This window comes from Ptychodera flava, chromosome 21 (genome assembly GCF_041260155.1).
Source record: "Ptychodera flava strain L36383 chromosome 21, AS_Pfla_20210202, whole genome shotgun sequence".
NCBI classification, from domain to species: domain Eukaryota; kingdom Metazoa; phylum Hemichordata; class Enteropneusta; family Ptychoderidae; genus Ptychodera; species Ptychodera flava.
Window position 1 is genome coordinate 2,017,691 of NC_091948.1, and position 27,452 is coordinate 2,045,142.

At 36.8% G+C, this 27,452-nt stretch overlaps 1 protein-coding gene across 1 annotated transcript; it reads left to right on the forward strand.

The window, feature by feature from the left end:
* The first annotated feature begins 135 nt into the window (after positions 1 to 135).
* Positions 136 to 23,765, forward strand: LOC139121068 (lon protease homolog, mitochondrial-like). The gene is made up of 21 exons (XM_070685689.1): positions 136 to 840; positions 1,902 to 1,990; positions 2,140 to 2,259; positions 2,507 to 2,717; positions 3,082 to 3,143; positions 5,655 to 5,725; positions 6,396 to 6,454; positions 6,931 to 7,014; positions 7,540 to 7,671; positions 9,849 to 9,937; positions 10,276 to 10,414; positions 10,751 to 10,873; positions 11,238 to 11,293; positions 11,712 to 11,799; positions 13,318 to 13,440; positions 14,378 to 14,494; positions 14,876 to 15,016; positions 15,591 to 15,756; positions 16,404 to 16,609; positions 18,832 to 18,996; positions 22,066 to 23,765. Exons 1-21 carry the CDS (start codon positions 163 to 165, stop codon positions 22,207 to 22,209), a joined length of 3,063 nt encoding a protein of 1,020 aa, XP_070541790.1. The 5' UTR covers positions 136 to 162; the 3' UTR covers positions 22,210 to 23,765.
* The last annotated feature ends 3,687 nt before the right edge of the window (positions 23,766 to 27,452 follow it).

Sequence of the window (27,452 nt, forward strand, 5' to 3'; positions counted from 1 at the left end):
AATTATTCATGAGGCTTTCAATCAAAATTTATTTAAAATTTCATCACATTTATCGGTATATAAGGGGCAGAAGTTGTACTTTGACAACGGAAGCAGAATACTAATTTGAACGTAGGTCTCCAATTTCCCATAATGCCAAAGAAAAATCGAGAACTATCCAAAATGGCGACCTACATGACGAAATTACGTCTGGTCGGTTTTCGGAATATTAAACGGGTACTTTGGATACATGGACGTTCTCAATCAAAAGTTTTATCAGAAATCAATGGTGACATCGGACGTCTATGTCTGCACTCAGGTAAAGGTTGCACTATTGGTGCAGTTCGGAGCTACGCTAGTCAAACGAACCCGTTAAGATCTAAACGTGGTCTGCACGCAGGTTTGTTGTGTAACTGGAACTCGTTGAATTCAACGTCAGAAACTGACGCCATCAAGCTTGTGAAATCGTCTTCTGATGTCAATCGTTCCGGATTAACCAGTTCAGTAGATTTCACCGACAACTATTCCCTGTTCAGTAAATGGAATTGGGGAGGGTGGGGAAGTGGTAGCAGTAGTGGGGGTGATGGAGCGGGCGATCAGGTCGGGGAAGGCGGGGCAGCCGACGGCAGAGGCAGCAGTGCAGGATCCGGAGAAGGCGGCGGAGATGGAGATGGAGATGGAGATGGAGGGAGTGACGGAGGCGAGAGTGGCGATGAGAAGCCACCACCTTACATGCCTCCCACACCGCCACCAATGATGACATCGCTGACTGCAATGACTGTCCCTGAGGCTTTCACACCTGTCCCAATTATAGCAGTCAGTCGTAATCCATTGTTCCCTAAATTCATTAAAATGGTTGAGGTAGGTCGATAATAATAATAATAATAATAATAATAATAATAATAATATAATAATAATCGTCATTATCACCATACTTAAATGATTATTATCACTAAAATCATCACCATGACATAAAAATCATATAATGTAATGTGCAATGACCTTAAATGTTATGATTATAATTATCCTTTTTCTATCGCCACAGCTGTTGTTGTTGTTTGAATGCTGATATAGGTTCTTACAGACAAACAATGGAAAATGAATAAAAAGTAGTCACGTGTTGATTAACAAGAGACAATTCTATGTTAAGGTATTTTGGTATACAGTGATACCTTTAAGGACTACTTGTAAGTGCTTTAAGTATTTGCAAATTACCTGCGTTCTTCTCCTGCTATCATCACTGTTACACTGTACATGTAATTGCCTTTGAAATTGACGTCGAAAAGTGAAACAAACACAGTTATGTGACCACATCTATGTCAATTTGATAAAAGCCCCAATAGCTGCAAATTTTATGCACTATTTTCATGATTTTATCTTCAAAGTAAAGTTGGTTCATGTAAATGTGCTAAATGAAGGATGTGTATAGATTGGAAGTATCACTGCTCGCTGATTTGGACCATGCCTACACGTTTCAACAGGCTGAATTATAAACAGGTACCAAACTCATAAAATGGCGCCCTCACAGAAAAGTACAACAAACACTATTTTCTGCTCATACAAATCATGATCATACCAGAAACCAGCATGATGCCATTTACCTGAATGGACAACACACGATGGCCAGCATTTTGTTGAAAATGGCGGGAAATCTAAAATAATAGTAAAACATTTGAATTTATATGCAACTTTCAACACTTATGACAGTGTTATACACTTTTTGAGTCTGTAATGGCTCTTTATTCAAAGAAAACTTGGAAAACTGAGGATATTTTGAGATCGGTTAATACACATTCGCAGCTATTGGGGCTTTAAACTGTAGAGATATGCAAATAAATCCCTTTGTCAGGTTCAGTATTTTACTTACATGTATGTCAATGTGTATTTGTAATACCATAACATATGCTTATTTTGCTCTGTAGATCAGTGACAAGTCATTGGTTGACCTCATCAAAAGAAGAGTACAACTTGCACAGCCCTATGCTGGAGTTTTCCTCAAAAAAGATGACAGGTAACTCATCTGTCACCTCCAGTTATTTTCTCACTGTTTGAATTTCTTTCTCCTCATTTCATCTTTTGATTGATTTAGAATTTGCACCATAATTTGCATCTTTTCATATGACTTGTTTCAAATTGATGATAATCAATTTCGTATTCCAGCAATGAGACTGAAATAGTTCAGAAGTCAGAAGATATCTACGATGTCGGAACATTTGTACAAATCCATGAAATGCAAGACCTTGGAGACAAGTTGCGTATGATTGTCATGGGTCACCGAAGGTAAACTAGCAATATATCTTTCTTCTCTATTGTTTGACTGGTCAAAAGATGGATCTGGTAACTAAACATAAATTCTAGTCTCATATGTTGTGATTTGGCAAGCAGGAAGCAGATACAGTGTACAATTGCCAAAACTGTGGTTTGATCACAATCTAAACAAGTCTAAATTGAGGTAGAAGTGTTACAGTACCAAGGTTACAATGAAAGGAAACACCAAAATGTCAATTTTTCTTTATTTTGTCGTCAGAATAAGAATTACCAATATTCTGGACAGCAAAGAAGTTTTATCACCGCTGACCACTAAGGAAGATGAACAGAAGCTTGCAGAGGAAATGTTGGCTCCGGAGCCACCCATCCCATCAGAGCAGCCCTCTCCAACTGATGATGAGTTAGGTGTTGTTGTTGCAGACGTTGAAAACATTGCCCACAATGAATACAAGGCTACAGAGGAAGTGAAGGTAAGATGGTCCCGTGACCGGTGTGGCGTAATTAAATGCCTATACACTGCAGGCAACCTTTGTTAAACCTCAGCTGTTCAGATCACAGATGCGTTTGAACCTGAATTTACCAATATATGCTTTCTCTTCATATTTATAGTACAAAAATAGTTGTGACATTAAAATTTCGTGAAATGTATACATTGTGTACCCAAACACATTTGCACCAAAAATTTCATGAAATGTATACATTATGTACCCAAACACATTTGCACCAAAGTTTCAAAGAACCAAAACACAGGGAGTCACATTATTTCAGGTTTTTTGATATGCACACATGTATTGTGAGTACAACTACAATAATCAATTTGATACTTCATAACAGGCATTGACTGCAGAGGTTGTGAAAACTATTCGTGACATCATAGCTTTGAATCCACTGTACAGGTAAGTGACGTTATCTCACTGATGAAATGTTTTAATGTACTCATCATAGTATAACTCTTGTTCAGCAACACGAAAAACTGCGGCTACACTAAGGGAGGGGCTTACACTCAAGCAACACCAGTGTTCTCCACAAGGGGTTTTTGACGGGCGGTGCGCCCGGCTTCTTTTTGTCGCCGCCCACCTTTAATCTCGCCCGCCCCGCCTTTAATCTCGCCCGCCCACCTTTGTTTTCTGTCGCCTAAACTGTTTTCACAGTCAGTTGTCCGAACAATATCTGAAAGCCTATTGAATAAAAATGACAGCAACTGACAACGTCGTGTAATAAAGAGGGACCGTTCACACATCTGTCGGTTTGTTTTGCGACTGCATGCAATCCTCAATGTTCTCCCCAGGCCCCGACGGCCCCGATCCTTAATTTTTTCGCCCGATCCTGTTTCATATCCGCCGGCGCCGATACTCTTTAGTAAATGTGGTTGAAGACCTATGTTTCTCAGCGGCGATTTTGTCACGCTCTTATTTCAGCAAGCTTTTCAAGTGTGAAACGGCCGTAGTGCCGATAAACACTGGCTAAGACTTCAATTCAAAAATGTGTTAAGCTGCCGACCGTACCGTACAGACACCGTCCATTTCATACAACGGACACGGTACACTCGAAGGCTCGGTGTTGCATTTTTGCCAGCGGACACTCAGTCAAAGCATCTATGCTATTGTCAACTGCCATTGCCGCCAATGTCTCGTACTTGTAAGGATCCGAAGGTCAGGAAAAGTGATTTCGATCAGATCTGGCTAAAATCGTACGATTGGTTGAGACAAATATCAGATGCAAAAAAGTATGGTACTTCGCGTGCTCAGGTCGTTGCGTATCCGAGCCAAGTTAGCCATTTTGAGATCCGTGTACGTCCACATGACGTTGAAGCCATGTGTGTCATTTCCTGTCACGCATTCGTAACTTGCATGGATTCATTCGATTGACTTTGAGAAGCAGTTGCGTTTGATCAAGTTTCAAAATCCGTGACCGTTTTAATGAAATGAAGTAAAAAGAAACTGCACGAGCTAAATCACCATTCGTGTGATCATCCGAATACAGCAGCTATGTACCGTACATACGGTTCTGTAGGCCTACTGTATAGTTCAAAGGTCGCGTGTGATCGAGATCAAGTGCGCCAGCGTGCTCCACACAAACATGCATGGCAGCCTACGCCGCGCAGTTGTCGAAGTTTTGTACGTTTGCCGAACTAAGAGTCGATGAAATTTCAAATCTTTCTCTGGAAATACTTGGTATCATTTTTTTCGGGCCTCCCTTTATTATGAATTGAGTTTTAAAGTCAACGTATGTTTCTCTGCAGGCATGCTCCGCTGACTCCGCATTGTAACTTAGTGCATTATTCAGTCCCGTGTCAACTTGTCATGGACGTAAAAAAAAGACGTTCATGGCTTTACCAATCCGGCTACAGACAAACATATAGTAACAGAGGGTCACATGAAAACGTGTCACCATTTGCCACCGATTATTTCGAACACTGATTACTTCTCATGTAGGCCTACTTTTGAATTTTCATGTTGGTATTGTGCAATATATTTACTAAATTGTGTATTGTTTGTATTAGTTCAATGTGGTTTTTTTCACTTTTGATGTTTTATTATTTATTTAAAGTAAATAGACAGGATTTAAATGTAAAAATAAATTGTATAGCTTGCCATTAATCACTGCTGAATGGAGAAAAATATTGAGAATGTCAGAAGTATATCTCATCACTGGAGTGCCTTGTGAATAGCCCTGGTGATATGTAAATTGTATGCAAATATTATGCAAATACATATGCTAATTAGCCCGCCCGCCTTTAATTTTCATTTGTGGAGAACACTGAACACTGTATTACTGCCACACATGTTTAATTTACTCTAATTTGTGCAGGATTATTGAATACCATTTGAACTTTTAATTACTTCCAAAATTCTATTTACATCTTAAGAAATTGTAAAAGACAAAATAATATATTTACAAGATTTGACTTATTATTTTAAAGATCTCATTCTCTGGCATGCTACAAGTGATGCTGATAGAAAAACAGCCAAAAGATGGCATAACTTTTTTACCAGCCTAAGTGACAATATTTTACATTCAAATTCTATTCTACATCACTATTTCAAATCAAACTGATTGCACAATCTTGAATACAGACATGACGAAGTGGTAAAATGTCCCACTTGAACTATATCTTGAAATAAATGTAAACTTAGAATAAAGACATCATGTGTGCTGCCAATTAGCATTGATTAACAACATTTAGTGTTAACATGCATTGCCTGCATGTTAAAGGCAACTAAATTTCCAAGATCAAACTCAGATGGGTATATTCAGTGCATGTTCTTTTTCCATTAACCAGCGGATAGATGTCTAATGGCATGACTGTAGTTCTATGTTATCTAGCCTTCGTGGTGATGTATTTTGAAATCATGAGTCAAACCTCAGTTCTCTTCTCTTTTCCGTTTGCCACCACTGTTCTCCAGGGAATCTGTTGCTGCCATGATTCAAGCCGGACAGAGGGTTATTGACAATCCTGTGTATCTGAGTGACCTTGGTCAGTATTCTTTCCACCTTTGGAACTTTCAATCTTTGTTGTAAAATGACTGAAATGCAAACTGATGGAGTGCCTGTTGTAAAATGATAGAGCATTCCAATGTCCAAATCTTGAAGAATTCATGAGACATACTTACAACTTGTCGATCACCTGTCAGTATTATGAATGAATGATGCTTTTGAAAACAATATTGATTTCTACATGGCATGTGTCCATGCTAAACAAGTTCAAGGAAGTTTTATAACATAGCTTTGGTTAGACTGAAAGATTCAACCATGTGTGAGTAGTGGACAAACTCAGATCTCAATCAAAAATGAAATACTGTTACAACCAGTCAAATTGTATAATGGAGTTTATTGACAGCATATTGAGTAAGAAGACTGTCCACTCAAGTTGATGATAACAGCCTAACTTAATCATTATCAAATTGGGTCATATAGTAAATTTTATTATATGACCCAATTTGATAATGATTAAAATAGGCTGAACTTCATTGTGCATGTTTGAGAAGCCTGATATGTCAGTTGTGGGAGTTATTTCATTTCTTTGAGTTAACCTCTGTAACCTACGCTGCACCTTGTGTCACAGTCAGTGTCAGAGATGGCCAAGCAACCATACATGACTGAATCTGGCAGTCTGTCAAATTGATGAATTGATATTTGATCAACAGGGGCTGCTTTGACAGGAGCAGATTCTCAAGAACTGCAAGAAGTCTTGGAAGAAATGGATGTAAGTAGATTGCAATTATCAGATATTCTTTTCAGTGCTTGCATTCCTAATGGTATCATTTATTAAATGATTTATTATATCATTTCAGCAGAGAAAAATTCTTGGTAAATCAAAAATTCAGTGTGTATTTAAAAAACACACAGTGTGTAGATGATCTAAAAGGCTTGTTATTACAACGTAAAATTTTTCATCAGTTTTGTGGAATGTAGTCGCAAGTGTGATTCAAAATCTTAAATTATTACTTAATGTAGCATTAACCATTGTCGGTATCGGAATCTTTGTGTTCTTTGAAGAGAAACTGAGATTTTCATCTATTTCAAGGTTCAAAAAGTCAATACACTGTAAATATTATATGTACAAATTAAAGTAGATTGATGGAAAGATGACTCAATGGGACTTGGCCAACCATATCATTTACCAGGAATAAGGCCACATTGATGAAATTTTGAATGACTCTGCATTCCTTTCTGTAACAGATACCCAAAAGACTCCGGCTTGCTTTGGCTTTGTTGAAGAAAGAATATGAACTTGGTAAACTACAACAAAGACTTGGCAAAGAGGCAAGTACACTTTGAGAAATGAACATATGGATGACTTCATGCACAACTTCATATCAGTTTTCTCTGCGTCTCTTTGTCATTGATACCAACAGGGATCTCAGAATTTTGAAGCTTAAACAATCAAAGACAAAAATTTAGCTTACTGACTGCGAATACAGACAGAAATAAATCTCTTCCAATCGTCAATAAACCAGTTTCTATAGAGACTGACACACATAAAGCATAGAAAGTGTGAACATCAAGTTACTTTCAAGTTGAACAAGACCCTCAATGTGATTTTTTAAGTTAAATTTATGTCACTGATGGCAAGCACTTCAGAATCTATTCCTAGCTTTGTAACGTAGCATTTAATCTTATGCAACAAAATATTTAAACAATATTCACTGCAGTTCTGCTGTTTTGTTGACAAGGACTAATGGCTTACTGTGGTAAATGCAGCCAAAAGGGGCAGATTTTTTACAGCTTTGTCTTTAAGTAAATTAATAAACATAACAAAACATCCAATTTGTTTACTATCTACTGTAGGTAGAAGACAAAGTTAAGTCTACTCACAGAAAATACATGCTACAAGAGCAGCTCAAGATCATCAAGAAAGAATTAGGTCTGGAAAAGGAAGACAAGGACGCGATTGAAGAGAAATTCAGAGAGAGACTCAAGGTATTGGTAAAGTCTATATTATAACTCTGATATAATTTGTGTTGATTTTTGACACCCCCGCACTCCTGGAAAATCCTTGAACTTCCGGAAAAGTCCTTCAAAATGGAGTCCTGGAAATTGATAATGCACTGGAAATTTTCAAAAATGACAAGATAATCAGTTGTGATTTAAAGCGCAGTGGTCGTCGCGCTGCGCATCCTCCTGAGGGGGTCCCCCTCTGTTGTAAACAAATCCAAGAACGCCGCACATGTTACGGCTTGATTGTAATGTTTGCGATATTGCCGCTTGTTAAAATGGCGGCTGATCTGTCACAAGCGTACCAACTAACCAAATGTAACACGCAATAAAAGGTCAATTAATCTTAGTTGAATATCTGCTGAATATTGAACAATAATTGCACGCTGGATTGAGATCACATTTGCTCATGATTTTCTTGAATCAGTTGAATGGGGCTCGGCTACTGTTATCGCTCGAGCCATAGAGCTAGACGTACGCATGTACGCATGTATACGCCAACAGACTATCAACGACCGAGCTCTAGTTTTCGACATCGCTAGCAAGGACGAGAGCTTTCATTTCAAGAGGCCCGACAGGAGTACAAAGACAACAACCCAAACTACAGAAATCTACAGCTCGCAGAGCAATGCCCGCTGCAGCAAGAAGCATCTCTGCATCTGTTCCGTTCCGTGGTCTGTATGAACGTCCGTGTCAAACCGGGTATATGACGCGCTACACTCGGCTGTGGAGAATCCAACTCAACTACAATGTTTACCCCGTTTGGGGTGCAAACGAGAATTCCGAGTACATGTATCAAGTCAAGCGAAGGACCTTTCATAGGTCTTCTTGTTATGTGGGGGTTATCTCACTTGAAAGAGGATTCAGACCTACCCGGCAATCAGGAGGTACAACAACGAAGTTTGCCCAGCACCGCTAGGTCTACACCAGCTAGCGGTTGGATCACTGCCCTGACCGTGCACAGGACCAGGGCACAGGATCTCTCGATATGTCTATGCACGGTGTAGCCGTGCAATTTCCTGCCAAATGCCGCGAAAACCCGCTCGTTTTGTCTGTTGTTTTCTGTCATTTTAGTATTTCTTACCACGTAATACTAGGAGAAGTAACAGTTGGTTGTGGGCCAAGTCGTCGCGGGCCGGTACCTTGTGGGACCGGATTCTCTATATCCGTGTATACGTCAACGCGGTGACCGTCTCCCAACAACATCTCCCGTGTCCTGCTCTGGCTTGCCGATCATGGTCTTGAGTGTAACTTTTGTGTTAGGCATTGTGCTTGTTGCTGGTCTACATATATAGGCAATGTTGATCATTTTAGTTATGTATTTTCACTGTATTGTACACAGCATTGTGTACAACCAGCGTGATCGCGCGCGATCAAAGCTTTTTGTTCACTGTGTCTGCGTGCAGTAAACTCAGCGACATACGTGCTGAGTGTAGTGTCCCAATGTTCGTAGCTCTACACGAGTTTATAGATAGAAATACACCACTGAAGTTCGTTTCCGATCTTAATATTTTACTATTGCATGATGTTGAGTCTTACAAAGGCCTTAACAAAGTGGGGGACTGCTCCCATCTCACTCCTATTGAAGTTGAGAAGACTTATGTTTACAAAAATTTATGTTTATCAACAAAAAAATCACGCACGCGCAGCGCGACGACCACTGCGCTTTAAAAATGATATGTGAAATGATAAATAATAAAAATATATTTAAAACAGTATTTTGAAAATGATATTTTGTACCTCATAAAGTAGTTCAAAATTGCTGAAAAAGTCCTTTTAAGTTGTCAATTTTTAAGTGACTTTGAGTGTATGGACTGAACATGGTCAGATATGAAACCGCATTGCTGGAGATCATACAAATAAAGACCAAGATTTGAAAATTTTGATATTTGATGTTAAAGTAGAATCTTCTTTCAAAAGAACACATACCTGTAACTGCTTCAAATCTGATGGGCCATAAATGTTAAGCAGAAGTGCACAGTGTATTCATGTACATCATATCTTAATCATTGCACTGGCTGTTTATAGTAATATTATATGTAGAAGTCAAAAGAGCTTTCATATTGGTAAAACATGCCTTGAAATGCTCAACATAAGAAATCAAAAGATACTCCACAGTAGAGTTTTCTTTCATTCATACACGTATCATTTCATTCTTGCAGGACAAAGTTGTACCTGAGGCTATCAAAGAAGTCATTGATGAAGAAATGAACAAACTTGGTTTCCTCGACAACCATTCATCAGAATTCAGGTATAGCCAGAGTTTCCATTGTGCAAGTAGGAATTACTTCAAAAGTTGGCTTTCTGCCAAATATTTTCAGAAATCTCACCAACAAATTTGATAATGTTATTTGTTATTAGTCATAAACTTAGCTGAATATGACAAAAAAAAATTATCATTGTTTGACTGTTTACTGCATTATATCTGCAACATGCATTTTCATATCCTGGAATTCAAAGATAATTGATGAAATGCAGAACTCCCAGAATGCACTTTTCTGGAGCACAAGCAGTTTTCAATTTAGTACTCCTGTATGTTTGATATGTGACTGTCCATGTCATTATGTTTTTTCTCTCTTTTCCAAACAGTGTAACAAGGAATTATTTAGATTGGTTAACCACGTTGCCATGGGGAGTCCACAGTGAAGAAAATCTAGACTTGAAAAGAGCACGAGAGGTTCTTGAAGAAGATCATTATGGGATGGATGATGTCAAGAAAAGAATCCTGGTAAAGTTTACATTCATACTACCAAGGTGCATTGTTGGAAAATATGATTGATGAATGTGCATACATTATATCAAACATTTCTGGAGAATACGATTTTACACTCAGTGTTCTCAACATTCCAGGAAGAAAGAATGACCCAATCCATAACACCAGAAAGTGTGCTTTTGTAAATCTGTTGACTTGAAAATAGCCAAGTAGCAGGTTTTAAGTCACTGGTTATCTGAAAGTTTTCAACAGTCTCTGTAGATTCTCTTTATGGGAAAGTCTTATGCAGTTATTGTGATGATAAAGTTAGGCAGTAAGTTAACGTTGAGACTGCATTCCATTGCATTGCAGGAATTCATTGCCGTTAGCCAACTGAAAGGCTCAACTCAGGGTAAAATTATATGTTTTTATGGACCACCTGGTGTTGGTAAAACCAGTATAGCTAGATCCATTGCTAGAGCATTGAATAGAGAGGTAAGCTAAGAATTCTTGTTGTACCTGTTGAGAATAAACTTCAAGAGATTCTGTAAAATTGGAACCTATGCACTTAATGTTTTAACAGTGACTGTCAATTAACTTCAATTACTCTAGAGGATAAATTCTTCTCATGAATGTATACATTGTAAATGTTTTGTCTAATATACATATATGGAGAAATTAATATTTTATTTCTTATCAAAGTTTATTGTGTAATTCAGCCATGTAGATGACAAACAACTACCAGCATATTACAAAGAATGTCCACGACTTGATTTTTCTGCTAAGCCACAATATTAAGCAGTACTGTATTATGACCTTTACTTTCTTTTTAACTCTTTCTTGTCATTTCTGTTTGTAGTATTTTAGATTTAGTGTTGGCGGAATGACAGATGTTGCTGAAATAAAAGGACATAGGTAAGAGAGATACTTTGTACACAAAGGGCGACAAGCACAACTCATGGATACTATGTGATCACACAGTATATATATCTCTTGCAACTCAACTCAGACAGACATGATGGTGTAAAAAACCACATGTAGCATGCTGGTGCACATGTCAAAGAGATTGTGAAGTGAGTAACTATGGAAACAAGAGGTCTTCTTACATGATTTTGCAACATGTTGTTGAAACCACACTGCTTTGGTCGCAGCCCTTTCATTTCACAAAATTCTCCATCTCCATCGTCCAAATCATCCAAGCAATGTCTACTCTGTCTTGTTTCTCAGAAGCACTTAAAAAATAACCTTCAGCTAGCCGAGAGTTAATGTCATATAGCATTCCTCACGGCTACATGATCATCATATTCATAGATGTATTTATTGTGACATACAGACGTACATATGTTGGTGCCATGCCTGGGAAGATGATACAGTGTTTGAAGAAAACAAAAACAGAAAACCCTCTAGTTTTGATAGATGAGGTAAGTGCTTTTTATTGCAACTGAGTTTTAAATATTGATAACTTTTATTGTCCCAGCATCTTAGTATCTTGGACACTTCAGCATCAGAGTTACCAGTACCAAATTGAATTGTTTTCAATGTAGTGCAGATATAATAAATGTTCAGCAATGTCTTTTTATCGTTAAAACTGACATGATACTTGTCATAACTTCAATAGCCATAACTGTCTCATTCTTGGATTTAACAGAAAGCGAGATGTTGATAGCAAAGTCTTTCAACTGTGTCATGTCAGTTTTCATGAAGTCAGTGTAATTCAGTGTTTGCAGTAAGAATTACATCTATGATCTCTGTATCAGTACATTGGAAGAGTTCAAGAAATGCCAGGCATTATGTGTTACTTATTAGTCCCCACGGACACCGTCCGGGGGGACTTATAGGTTTGATCATGTCCGTGCGTGCAAGCATGTGTGCGTGCATGGGTGCGTGCGTGCGTACGTCCGTCCGTCCGTTCACGCAGATATCTCAGACATGCCCAGGTCAATTTCTTTCAAACTTTGCACAAGGATAGTACCCTACCCCATACAGATGCACGTCGATTTGTTTCACAACGCGATCAAATTTGGCCGTGTTAGAGGACTTTTTAGTTTTCACCTCCATAGACTCCCATGTATAAGGCAGTGTCCATAGACTACCATGTATAAGGCAGTGTCCATAGACTACCATGTATAAGGCAGTCCATAGACTCCCATGTATAAGGCCAAGAAAAATAAAAATTTAGTTTCTCATCGTATTCATATTGCAAAAAGGATGCAGTGACACAGTTTTTAGTCCCCACGGATGAAGTCCAGGGAGCTTATAGATTGGGTCATGTCCGTCCGTGAGTCCATCCGTTCACGCAGATATCTCAGATATTTTGACAAAATGTCATGTGACCTTGGTGACCTTTGACCTCAATATATATATTTGTCCATAACTCAGTAACCACAAGTGCTACACCCCTCGTATATGGTATAATGGGACAGCTTATGACGCCACATATTGTACCTCATTAATTATGCGCATATCTAAATCTGAGCAAGCCCATAGAGCTGGATGTCTGAGTTTTGGTATATAGGGATAACTATAGGATAGATTTTTTTTGACCAAATGTCATGTGACCTTGATGACCTTTGACCTGAAATATACATTTATGTTGATAAATACGTAGCCACAAGTGCTATGTCCTTTGATAGGATATTAGACCTTAAGATGTCACATCTTGTACCTCATTATTATGTGCATATGTATTTCTGGGCTGGCCAATACAGTTTGAGGTCTGATCTTTTTTCCCGATTTAGAACCACAACTTAGACATGCCTCATGTGTTTCAATTGGGAACAACGACATAGACCTATGTGCCTATAGATCTCAACATATACACTCCAGTGATACTTCTTAATGACCACATTTCCCTGCCCCATCAAGACTAATACTCCTATTACAAGTGGGGACTATGTCATTGTCAATGACTTATTTTTATTTGTATTTCATTGCCACAGGTTGACAAGATAGGAAAAGGCTATCAAGGTGACCCATCTTCAGCGTTATTAGAATTACTAGATCCAGAACAGAATGCAAATTTCCTAGATCATTATCTGGATGTTCCAATTGATCTTTCTAAGGTATGCAACCAAGGACTGTAGTTCAAGACATTACCCAGAAGAACCTATCTGTCCGCCTGTCCCTTCTTACATCATACATTAAAAGACCATTGATGCTAACTTTTGATGATTTTTTCATAATTATTATTTTTTATATCAATCACACCTTATTCTTCTCATAAAAGCATGTTGAAACACCCTCTACTTAGCTTGTCAACTTAGCGTCCATATGTCTATAATGCAGTGTATTGTTACACTTGAATTCTAGTCTGGACCAGAAGTCACTTTTCAACAATAACAATGCAGTTTACACACGTATGGGCAGAGTTGACAAGCTGAACACTGTGTATATCAACATGCCTTGTGGAGTAGAACAAGAAAATTATGGTTCACATTCAAAACAAAAATGGTGAAAAAATTATCAAAAGTTAGCATTACTGGCTCTTTAATTATCATGCCCTTCTTATTGCATCTAAGTTATGACGATATCATGCATCTTCTTTTATCATGTATCAAGGGTCTCAGTGACAATTACAGGGAAATTACTGCAGGTGTTAAAAATAAGGACATCTCAAATATCTTAAACTTGTATATAGTATTGATTATGCACAGAAATGTGATTGTAATAGAAAACATTTATTGCGGTTTATGTTCAATGTAACATCAAAAATGCCCTAACATAATTGAAAAGAGTAAGTATTGATGGACAATATAGAAAGTTTGATATCTGTTAGTGGTGACACCAACATATACAAAATGCATGTTAACATAATACTTCCATCTTCATTTCCTGTACACATGTCTGAATAGTCACCATTGTACACAATGGCTTTAGACCAAACCATTTTGATGCGATCTTTTATGGAATGGAATAATCCACTGTTTTGCTACTTTTATCATAAAAACACTGTTTGATGAAGCAAAGCTTACCCTGTCATGTTGTGTTCCATATCCACAGGTGTTGTTTATATGTACAGCCAATATTACGGAGACAATTCCAGAACCACTCCGAGACAGAATGGAAATGATTGATATATCAGGATATGTGGCAGAGGAGAAAGTTAATATTGCACAGGTAAAGCAAATGGGAATTGAGAATTCTGATCTTAACATTTCTAATTTCTACCAATTTTGGGTGTGAGAGCCATTTAGGCTCCATGAATAAAATTTTGCCACATGGAATTGTTCTTTCAAAGTGTTTTTGAAATAGTAGCAGAGCAGGCTGTCAAAGCACTCTTGAAATGAATTCTTGCAGTACTTGGATAAAGTTTGAAGATTGGCTGAAGATTGAGAATGTGATTGTACACATTGACTCATTAATACAACCATTGAACTCAGTGTCTCACTGATGTGATGTATGACTTGCTTATAGCTGGTTTTGCATAAGATGTTATGTTTGGCTGCATTCCGCTCAGTTCAACACAAAACAACCTATTTCATGGCTTTTTTTTCACAGAAATATTTAGTTCACCAAGCCAGGAATGGAACGGGGTTGAAAGAAGAACAGCTTATGATCGATACAGAAGCAATGAATACTCTAATCAAATCCTATTGTCGAGAGAGTGGTGTCAGAAACCTACAGAAACATATTGAAAAAGTAAGACTCCATGTTTCTCCATTGCAGTATGACATACAGGATTGTTAACGTAAAGGAAAAGTAGAACCTAGACTGATTACATTATTATATCACTGACAAAGACATAGAAAGTTTTGAAGCTGTTCAACCTTTTGAGCACCAAAGTCAATTTTTTACCTTTATAAAATATACCTTGGTCAATCTTTTACAAGTTTTCACCAAAATTTTTGATAAAAATACTGTAGCAAATGAAATGTGATGTCCATTTAGTCCAAAATTATCAAAACAATTTCACAAAAATTCACAAAAATTGGCAAAATATTGCACTAAATTTTGGTGTGAAAAACTACAGCACTCAAAGGGTTATGGTGTACCTTTGAAGATATTCTTTGAATGAATATTGTTTATTTGATAGTCTATCAGTATCGTGCACGGAACCAGATTTGAGAATCACTCAATTGCCGATCCATATCATGAAAGATACTCCTTTGCTATCAAATTAGAAGTGAAATGCAGCACAAATGACATAATGTGAGTCTATCAGTCTAAAATGATCAATGTAACATGTAGAAATTGTGTGTGTTTTTATTTTCAGATATTCCGCAAAGCAGCCTATAAGATAGTCAATGGTGAAGCTGAAAAGATTGAAGTGGTGAATGAAAATTTACAAGACTTTGTTGGAAAGCCATTGTTCACAACCGACAGGATGTATGAAACAACTCCACCTGGTGTTGTCATGGGACTAGCATGGACCTCCATGGGTAGGTGACGTGGTTTTCACGATGAGACGTCTCAAGGTTGACATCAATACATGGTATTTATGATACATCAGAACAATTTTTGGCCAATTTCAACACCTGCTGACAATGCCTGGGTGATGCCCAGGAAAAGAATTAGCCTTTAAGTCTGTCCCTCTGTGTACAGGCAAAGATAGTTTGTTCACGACAACCTTTCCTGACAAAGACTATACAAAATTTGAGAAAAATCCTATAATTCCCCTGTTATCAGGTAGGTCTGTCATGAACAGTGGCCAATTTATAGTCTTGTAAGTCTCGACAGATAATTATGTAAAATTTATGAATATAAGGCCCACACTGAAGAATTTTACAAATTAATATAATCCTAGAGGATCCAGTTGCTTTACAAAGCTACAGGAGGGCCCCCTAAGACAATTATAAGCCAATGATAAATGTTTGAAAGTTTTTGCCAAAATTTTATATGCAGCGCAGGTTACTTTTCACAATGTTCTAGAAGTGTGCACCTTTATGCAATCACTGAGCAACAGCGTGTGCAACTTGTAAATAGTAACATGTTTGAAGTAACTCAATGGAAACGTTACCAACTATTACTGTGTAAAGCTGTTTTTATCCTCCATTTCTCACATTCTATCCTCCCCTTCCCCCAACAGGTGGTTCAACCCTTTACATAGAAACTGCCATCAAGAGAGTAGATACAGAATCCAAGGAGGGATCCCTGGAACTGACTGGTCAACTTGGTGACGTCATGAAGGAAAGTGCACGAATAGCAGCAACATTCGCCAAATCATTCCTTCTACAGAATGATCCAGATAATCAGTTCTTCAGTCAAAATCACATACATCTACATGTACCAGAGGTAAGACACACAGTGAGATTTGAAATGAATCCCATTCTGAAGCAAACATTGACAATACTCCAAACATTCAGTCTGATAATGTTATGTTTCAGAAATATCTCCTTACCACTCTACCTGTCAGTAGGTGAGAGGGGCAGCCAGATTTGAAATGAATCCCATTCGGAAGCAACAAGTGACACAACTTTGAACTTTCAATCCTGGAGTTTCCTTAATGTTTCGTAGATATTTCCATGCCACTTGAACTGATGGCAGGTTAGAGAAACAGACAGATTTTAAGTTAATTCCATTCTGAAGTAAAGACTTAGATTTGTCTGCATGTTCAAAGATATCAATTTGCCATCCTACTCAATGTCCTACTAAATTATATGGCATTTCATTGAAGATACAAGCCTTGCTAATTGTGGATTCCAATTTGAAAATGTGTTGGTGGTCAGGTATGTCTTGTCAAGAACGTACATGCATGTGTTAAAAATGTGGACTATCCATACTTGGAGGATCATGTATGATGAAAGAATTAAGAGGCCACTTATTTTTGGTCCTCACAATAAATTTAGACTGCAAGCTTTTTCAGTTTTCTACTATAGACTATAGTCTATAGAAGCTATTGGGATGGGTATCCGTCCGGCGTCCGGCGTCAGTCTGTATGTATGTATGTATGTATGTATGTATGTATGTATGTATGTATGTCCGTTTGTGAGGCGTCTGTCCACTCAGATATCTTGAGAACCGCAGTACTTACTGATTTGATATTTGTTGTGTAGATGAAAAATATGATTTTGAGAAACTATTTTTTTTAATTTTTTGATATTGTTGAAAATATGCAAATTAATGCCAAAAAAGGTGTTTTTGGTAAAAATCTTCTTCTTCATAACCGCTGGTCAGACAGCTTTGTTATTTGGTATACAGGTCCCTAGGGATAACCTAACTTAGATTTGTTCAAATTGTGATGAAATATGCAAATGTGTATTTTTAAGGAATTTTTTTGTCATTTTTGGTCAAGTTTGACTTACATTGTATGTAATTCTTGTACTGTATAAACCCTATCAATTCACCCAGAAAAAAATAATTAATATGATTTTAAATAATTGAATTAATTAGGAAATCATCAAAGCCAAAATAATTTTAGTGTGGAATTATCAGAAAGTTCAACTTTTTTTGACAGTTCATAGTGAATTGAGGATTAAAACATGTAAAGGCAACTTTCCTGAATCCCAACTTTGATATATTCTGAACCACCATTTATGTTATCTCAAAGAAATTGCTCATAATAGTTTGTCATGATAGGGTGGTCAAATAAATAGAGATAGAGAAAGTTCTAATTTCCATTTATGGTTGACTTGGTAAGGATAAAATAAGATTACTTTTTGAGGAAAAAAATAGAGTGGTCAATTAAAAGAGTGCATGGTCAAAGTGATAGGGTTTTTATGGTAAAGCTGGGCTGCCTCATGTGCTATTTATAGCAATTATGCAATCTGTGTAAACAGTGCAATGAAAGTGTAACATGATTTCTTATAATGCTTTTGATGACCTTGAACTTCTTAAGTTTCAAACATTTGTCTCTTCAGTGTGCTTTCTCTGAGTACGTACAGTCTCAACTTATTCAACAGAACTTACTTACAATGTTAATTTGAAAGTTAAAATGTGCTTGGTTAATAATAGGATGAAAATACTGATATTAAAAGATAACCAGCTCAAGATTCTTTATAACCTGACAGATATGCTGTTTTTTTATGACGTAAATCTTGATTTAAGCAAGTCTTGTTTACTTTAATTAGAATGTAATTAACTCTCGTTTATTTGCTATTATAGACTAATATAGTCTGATGAAATATGCAAATCTGTATTTTTACAGAATTTTTTCCATTTTGGTCAGGCCATCCTGAAATGAGCTATCAAAGATATCCACCTTCTTCATCAATACATGTGTCACAAAAGGTTATTCTCTACATAACACAGCAGAGCTCTGTCAACTGTTGAGTCGCTTGTTTTTTCAAAACCGCTGGTCAGACAGCTTTAATATTTGGTTTACATGTCCCTAGGATGACCTAAGTGAGATAATTTCATACAGTCAAGAAATATTTAATTTTGTACCCATGTCTATAGTAGCTTCAGGGACTTTGGCCCTATGTTTCAGTTTTGTAGCCCCATTTATATCAATTTGAACAAACAAAAGATATGGCAAGGAAAAGATGGTGTCAATTTTTGTGTCTCTCGTGTTACAGGGAGCAACGCCAAAGGATGGTCCCAGTGCCGGATGTACCATAGTTACTGCCCTGCTGTCATTGGCTATGAATCAACCAATCAGACAGAATGTTGCCATGACTGGAGAGGTCTCCCTGACTGGTAAAATTCTACCAGTTGGCGGAATTAAAGAGAAAACAATTGCTGTAAGTGACATCTTACCATATAGCTCAGCACAATTTACGATTAGTACCTGTTTTATTGCTTGTAATGATCACTCATTGTATTAAATCCGATTAGTGGACAAGCAGCAGACTCATGCCATAAACTAGTAACTTCTAGAAACATGTGTTCAGATTCTAAAAATCTGTCAAAAATGTTTGGTTTGAATAAATTCTGAAGTGTGCATGAGAGATGGAAGTGTCAACTCTATAATCCCTCATGAAGGCCAGGGTCAAAATGTTGTGGCTCTCAGTGTTAGGCTCAATTGACAATCAACATCACTGAAAGGCAAATCTTCCGTACTGTGATTTTACCCACAGATTCATATGTCAGTCCTCTCATTCACTTTAAAGTATGAAATCTCACTCTGTTTGTCTCTTAAAGCCCCTATTATTAGTCTTTAGTTTTACTTTAAAGTGACCAAATTATGATACGTACATTGATTGTATCATTTGTTAGTCCCCAAGGACACCGTCCGGGGGGACTTATAGGTTTGGTCATGTCCGTCCGTGCGTGCGTCCGTCTGTCCATCCGTTCACACAGATATTTCAGATACGCCTGGAGCGATTGCATTCAAACTTGGTACACAGATTGCTTCATATGTCATACATATGCACGTCGATTTGTTTTTTGATACGATCCAATATGGCCGCCAGGTGGCCATTTTATTACGATTTTTTCATGTACAGAGCCATAACTCAGGCATATCTCAACCGATTTTATTCAAATTTGGTACAAGGACATTGACCTATGTCATACATATGCACGTCGATTTGTTTTGTGATACGATCCAATATGGCCGCCAGGCGGCCATTTTGTTATGATTTTTTCATGTACAGAGCCATAACTCAGACATGTTTCAACCGATTTTATTCAAAGTTGGTACAAGGACATTGACCAATGTCATAGACATGCACGTCAATTTGGTTTGTGATACGATCCAATATGGCCGCCAGGCGGCCATTTTGTTACGATTTTTTCATGTACAGAGCCATAACTCAGGCATATCTCAACCGATTTTATTCAAAGTTGGTACAAGGACATCGACCTATGTAATATATATGCACATTGATTTGTTTTGTGAAACGATCCAATATGGTTGCTGTGTGGCCATTTTGTTACGTTTTTTTCATGTACAGAACCATAACTCAGACATGTATCAAGCAAATTTATTCAAAGTTGGTACAAGGAGATTGACTCATATCATACATATCACTGCGGGGCCAAAGGCCCCCCATTTTGTTTCATATTAGCGTGTCACTTTTTCGCCGCACATACGTCGTGTACGCGTACAGTGAGTCAAATCCGCCTTTGACGCTATGTATTAAATTTCGCCAAATTTCCACGCTGCACAGCTTAATATTGATGGAAGAGTTGCAGATTCAATTTCCTCATATGTTGACCTTTCCATTATGATATTTTGGCAATAATTTCATGAAGGAATTATGAAAATACATATGTGATAATTTTTCATATGCAAAAATAGGTGAAAACACAGTCAACAGCCAAACGATCGTTAACTCGTCATTTCATAAAAATAAGAGGGAAACTCAAAAAAGTAAAACGATAGAGTTTTAGTAAACCTTCATGAGATGTGGTATCTCAAATATCGTAAGAAATTACAGCGAAATGAAAAAGTTAAACCAATGGGTTTTTTTTTCAGATATATTTTTCATTTTACGACGCGGCGAATAAGCTCGATTTCCCGTAGAAAACAATGGTGTGTAATATACCGAACAGATTGCACACTTCTCATCGATTATATTTCCACAATTTTGAACGAATAATGATGACAATTAACATGGTGATCCTTTGATTAATATACAAAATTCCTATCGTTTTAGATTTTTGAATTTCTTCACGAAAATTGTTTTATTTGAATTTTATTTATTCCGATCACTGAAATATACTGTTGCCGTCAATGATTTGGCGAGCTGACGGCGTGTACATATGCAGAATACGGGCCTTAAATTGACGCATTTTTATCCGTATGCGTCTCGTAAGATTAACAGACCAACTGCATGTCATGTTGTTATAATTTATACCAAATTTTGGCGAAAATCAACGATGAAAATTCCAGTATATTTGAAAAATAACACAGAAAGGAGGCGAACGGGCGCAGACTCTCCACTGTAATCGTGCAGTGAACGTTATCGATCGATATCCTTTTATCGGAAATTGATACATTGTTGTCGTGCTCACTCGCAGGTCATATTCAGCTCACAATGGCGCCAAACTTGCAAAGAGCGCCAAAATGTGAACGCATGCCAAAACTGTAAAAAAGTGTCGACGATTCAATCTAAGTACAAGAAACCAACGGATACGTTGATTTTATGCTATCTAAGTCAATATATACAGGTTATGTGGACATATTAATGATTTGACCTCGACACATGAGCCCATACGCCAACAGATTTCGATCGATATTCTATTGAAAATAAATTGATACAATGTTCGCTGTCGTCACTAGCAACGGCCGAAAGCGCTCTCAGGTAGAGTATATGCTTCGCGGAATACAAAACATTCAGGCATACGTTCGTCCCGCAGTGTATTCATGTCAATTTGTTTTGTGATACAATCCAATATGGCTGCTGTGTGGCCATTTTGTTATGATTTTTTCATGTACAGAGCCATAACTCAGGCATATCACAACCGATTTTATTCAAAGATGGTACAAGGACATTAACCTATGTCATACATATGTAAGTAAATTTGTTTCATGATATGATCCAATATGGCTGCATGGCAGCCATTTTGTTACAATTTTTTCATGTCCTTAGCCAAAACCAGGGCACGTCTCAACCGATTTTATTCACCGATTTTATTCAAACTTAGTAAAAGGACATCACAGACCAAATTCATGAAGAGGACTCTATCCTCTCTGAGGACTTGTAATCAAAGTACCCATTAACAAGTGGGGACTGTGTCATCTACGATGACTTGTTATAATGAAGTTGACAGGATAGGCTTTTACATTGCTGTCACTGAGTAAAGAAATAACCATCAAATATAGATAAACACTCATATAACAGACATTTTCTTTTCTGTGACAGGCCCGACGTGTTGGAGTAAACTGTATCATATTGCCACAGGAAAACAGAAAGGATTATTCTGACTTGCCGTCATTTATCACAGAGGGACTTGAAGTTCACTTTGTTGATCACTACAGAGAGGTCTTCAACATTGTGTTTTCGTAGCATTGATTGAGATAATTGCGAATAACTTATCAATCTTTCTGGTGGAGACATGAATCCTGGGTGTGTAAATGGGTATGGTTTGAATGTTGAGGGCCCTCACACAATAAGGATAGGGAAAGACACAAATCTTCAAACTCAAGATTTTATCTGCATTATTTGGTGACTCTGATTGCAATATTTTTCAGCATCATGAAAAGTTTGCGTAGAAGTGGTGTCAAGAAAGTTATCAACTGCATTGATGTTGATCAGACAATCTACGCAATATCTCTTAAATTTGTGGATAGTGAATATGTTTGCAAGATGGTAAACGTTTTGGCAAGAGTTCAGTCTTTGTGTGTGTCGATACTACAGCCTGAGTTAATTCCCTGACTTGAATGCCAGAAAATTCTGTCAAAGATCCTGTATGTATTCACAGTATGTGTAGTATGTAGGTCAACTTGGGTATCGGTTGTCATAAAGTTTAAGTTACTGCGAATGACCAAGTGAATTTTCTGAAAACGTGCAGAAGTTACAATCTATTTCCAGTGAATATTATCTGTTTTGTTGAGGTGCAGAAAATCTATAACTTACCAGTTCCTGGCGACAGCAAAATCATTGCATTTGAACTTAAGCAGTGAGTGACGTGTGTTTAGACCACTTTGACTTCATTTCTTACAAGTAGGTACAACTGGTGTACTTAATGAATTAAGCTTGATGTTGTGAAGTTTAAGCCATTAAAATTCTCCCAAAATAAGTCGCTTATGAGGTACGTCTTCTGGACACCATTTGAAAAGCTTCTCCATTCTTGCTGATAGCAGAGTGTATGATTACCAACTAGGTAGTTTGGCAAGTTCAAACATGTACAATAAATGCTGTCCTCAGTGGATGCATGGATGAAAAGGTATAAAATAATTCAGTGTAAAGGCCTGTTTTCTTTCTATTTGCCACAGTTTTATGAATGACATTGGTTCATTGCAAGGCCAGTATGAAAAGAGACTAGCCAGTAAGACTTTGGTGATCTAACTTGTTGCCAAGGGAACATATATACTGGCATCAAGGGTCAAAACTCATGTGTGTTACATTACTACAGTAGCCATTTCATTGCAAGTTGGTGGACATAAGTTTTACTCAACACTGACCAAATGGACCTGAATATATTGAAGAATTCCTTGATAGTTCATAAAAGCTTCCCGTGTATCACACCTAAGTATTAAGGAGAAGAGATTGTAATGCTGTAAATAGGCATCTGATTCACATAAAAGCTTCCCGTGTATCACACCTAAGTATTAAGGAAAAGAGATTGTAATGCTGTAAATAGGCATCCGATTCAGTGAAATTTAAATACTTTGCTGTGTTTAAAATACAGGCAACCATTGTCAGCAAACAAGTGACAAGACGATGACTGAACATGTAGTGAAGTACAGGTTCATTGGTGATAGGATATCTAGGCTTAGGCTAGAAGTGATATTTCGACATTTGTGAAGTTTTTCATTTATGAATTTTGAAAATGAGCATATGACATATTTTACAATTTTAAAGAGGGCATTTTATTAATAAATGGAGATTTGCTACAAGTACAGCAATTTATTTGTGTTTTGATTTGACAAGTGTAGCCTTTGACTCGTTTGAGTTCAAAGGTACTCCCTTAAATGTCAGTTTTTATTTATTTATTTATTTATTTACAGGAAAAATCACTCTCTCGACTAGTTTGACATGCAAAACTTCATCTTAGGCATACAATACGATAGAACCAGATATGAACTGAAAATGCTCACGTGTTCAGCTGTTGTCTGTGAATTTAAACTTTTGCCACATTTTTGTAACTTCATTGACAGTGTTATGATCAACATCATGAACAATAATCACCACAGATTCCAAGGTCATTAAGTATATAACTATGTAATTAGCTGAAATAAAAAAACTAAATTTCTTTGACTGCTGTAGTTGTATCATCACTTTAAGTAATATAATTGCCTTGGTCAAGTCCTTCAAGCTATATATGCCAAATTGTGAAAGCTCATGAGATATGCAAATTATGAATTAGCTGACATGAAAATGCGAAATATCTCTAATACAACACAATTGTCTCAAAAGACATAGCAAGTTCCATAAACATTTTTAGAGTCCTTCCAGTCACATTTAATTGGGAAAGTTAGTTAAATATGCCAATTAGTAACTTGCGGATGTAATAATGCTAAACAACTTTCATGAATATTTTATTATAGTTTCTTTAATGTACATAGCAAGTTTCATCGACTTTGATCAAGTCAATCAAGATATATCCCTAATTAAAAACGTTTGTTAAATATGCAAATTAGTAATGAGATGGTCTAAAAAATCTAAACCGACTTTTTGTAATATCAACAATATACATAGCAAGTTACATCAACTTTGCATATGTCAATCAAGATACTGTGAAACCTGTCTAAACCGAACCCTGTCGAAACTGCAAATGTGTCTAAACTGAACCCTTTTCCAAGTCCCATTCCATTAGAACACTATGTTAAAGGGACCTCTGTAAACCAAACACCTCTCCAAACCAAACAATTTTCTCAGTCCCTGAAGGGTTCGGTTTAGACAGGATTTACTGTTTATATATCTGATGAGGAAAGTTCGTTGAATATGCAAATTAGTAATTAGCTGAAGTAAAAATTCTAAATGACTTCAGTAATGTTAGATCATCGTATCTTCAATGTACATAGCACGTTTTGTCAACTTCGATTAAGCCAATCCATATAGCTATCCCTAATAAGGAAAATTCATTAAATATGCAAATAAGTAGTTAGCTGAAGTAACAATGCAAACTGACTTTCAATAATGTTTTATCTCAGTATCTTCAATGACCAACACAAGTATTATCAACTTTGATCCAATGAATTCAGATACATATCCCTAACTAGGAAAGTTATTTAAATATGCAAATTAGTAATAATTTTATCTTAACCTGCTAAAACAACTTTAATGATTTTTATATCAGCGTATCTCAAATATACATAGCAAGTTTCATCAATTTTGATCATGCCAATCAAGATATATATAACTAATTGGAAAAGTTTGTTCAATATGCAAATTAGTGATTAGCTGAATTTAAAATGCTTAATGGCTTTCAATATTGTTTTACCCTAGTATCATCAATGTACATAGCATGTTTCGCCAACTTTGATTAAGTTTATCCAGGTATATATCCCTTATTAGGAAAGTTCATGAGATTTGCAAATTAGGTATTGGCTGAAGTAAAAATGCTTAATGAATGTCAGTGGACATTTACGAACAGCTCTACTTTCCCCTCCAATTTTAGGTCAAGGTCAAAAATAAGTAAAATCGGTATATCAGCCTTCAAAACATGTTTTGTGATTATTTTGTGAAATTGATTAAATGTACCAGTTGGCGGCACCTGCCCCGTGGTAGGACTTTTTATTTTGTTTTTGCTCTGTTTCTTTTTTGGGTAGGGGGTCCCAAAATGTTTCAAGAACAGTTGTTTCATCTGATGGTGTTTTTCAAAAGTCGGATATGAAATTAAGACACTCAAAGTAATAATTTGCTGAAATAAATTTTCCATGGTGATATTCATCTGTGAATAATTTCACAAAGAGTATAAACGCTCTGGACACCATTATGAAACATTCCTGGTTTTCCGCAAAGGGCGAGGAGTTTTGTTTATGCCATTGGCATCGTTTTAAAGCCGACGCATCAAATAGTGCACTTGCCATGGTTTATGACCCATGCTTTTTTTTCGATGAAGAAATCAAAAACAATCTTTCCAGAGTGCTTTTCCGAAGCGAATTATAGAGAATTGATGTCACTTTCCATTTCGCCATTCCACGAACAGAAAATTCGGCCACGTTTCTTATAACGCAAGAAGAACATTATATATCTAGATACTAATTAAAAGGAGTAAAACATTACCGAGAAACGTTTCAAAATGACAACTTCACACCGTTTGGCGAGCTAGCTGCTATCCCGTAATCAAACAGAGAAGGAACATGAGACGATGTATATAGACAGTGCAAGAAATCGTGCCATACTCGAAAATTTGCAATCGTAACAAAATAGGCACCGCTAGGATTTGAATCTCCTGTTTACTAGACACGGTTCCAGATGATATATATTCGAACTTTCTTTCTTTTTATTCATTCCTTTTTTTGTTATCGTCAGTAGTACCGATTTTTAGGTAATTAATGTATTCTAACTGCCAATGATCTGTCTTTCGAACAGGTATTGTTGTAAACGTTTCATAGCAATATGTATATAAAATGTCATTGCAGTCAAGTATATGTACGATTGTTTTAAGTTGCTAATCTATTAGAAATGCTCAACATAGTGTAAAGGGAGCATTCGGTTATGAAGAGAGGGGTAGGCCGGAGGAATGGGGAGGGTCAAGTTTCACAAACTTGCCCTAGGGGGAGGGTCTCATTTTGCAAACTTAGTCTATGTGGAGGGTCACATTTTACATTGCTAAGTTTATGATGGATGCAAAGACTGAATGAGCTGTTTAAAGAAACTTCACAACAATACTGCCATGTATAGTGAATCAACATTTTCAGTGAAATTCTAAAATCAAATTTCTTGTACACATACGCACTTGTAATCACCTCTTCTAATCAAGTACATTTATGTCAATTATTCAGTTTATGTATATGCACAGATATTGCTAGTTATACATTGGAAACATTTGTTCAAAGTTTTCTCATAGACAACCATGTATAATGGATCAACCATGTATGATTTTCGGTTAAATTGTAAAATCAAATTTCTTGTACACATAATCATTTGAAACATCCTTACTATAATCAAGTACATTTATGTCAATTATCCAACATCTATAAATACACAGATATTGCTTATTTCATATTGCGAAAAAAATTATTCATACTTTTCTCATAGAATCACGTGTATACTGAATTTATATTTTCGGTGAAATCCAAAATTCAAATTTCGTGTACTCACATGCACTTTTACCTCCCACTTCAAGCAAAGAACATTTACATGAATTATCAAACATATGTAAAAGTACAGATATAGCTGCACCTTGCCTTCTGATAATTGCCAAAAATTGTGACCCTCCCAAAAAGGCATGCATGAAATTTCATGAACCTTCAAAAATACTTGCGCAAAAAATTACGACCCACACAAAAACATTGGCCTCCCCCTGTCATTTCTGTCCGGTACCTTAGCTTATTAACACATCCTATATTTGTAAAGTCACCATTGTTATCGTTTAAAGTTGAGTTCAAGTCCTGACAAGGATTCATTTGTCAACAATA

Bases quoted from the DNA above. Each gene is read 5' to 3' on its own strand.
- LOC139121068 (XM_070685689.1), top strand. From the start codon at position 163: ATGGCGACCTACATGACGAAATTACGTCTGGTCGGTTTTCGGAATATT. The intron at 1,991-2,139 runs GTAACTCATCTG...TTCGTATTCCAG, and splicing joins TTCCTCAAAAAAGATGACAG to CAATGAGACTGAAATAGTTC. The intron at 5,726-6,395 runs GTCAGTATTCTT...TTTGATCAACAG, and splicing joins TGTGTATCTGAGTGACCTTG to GGGCTGCTTTGACAGGAGCA.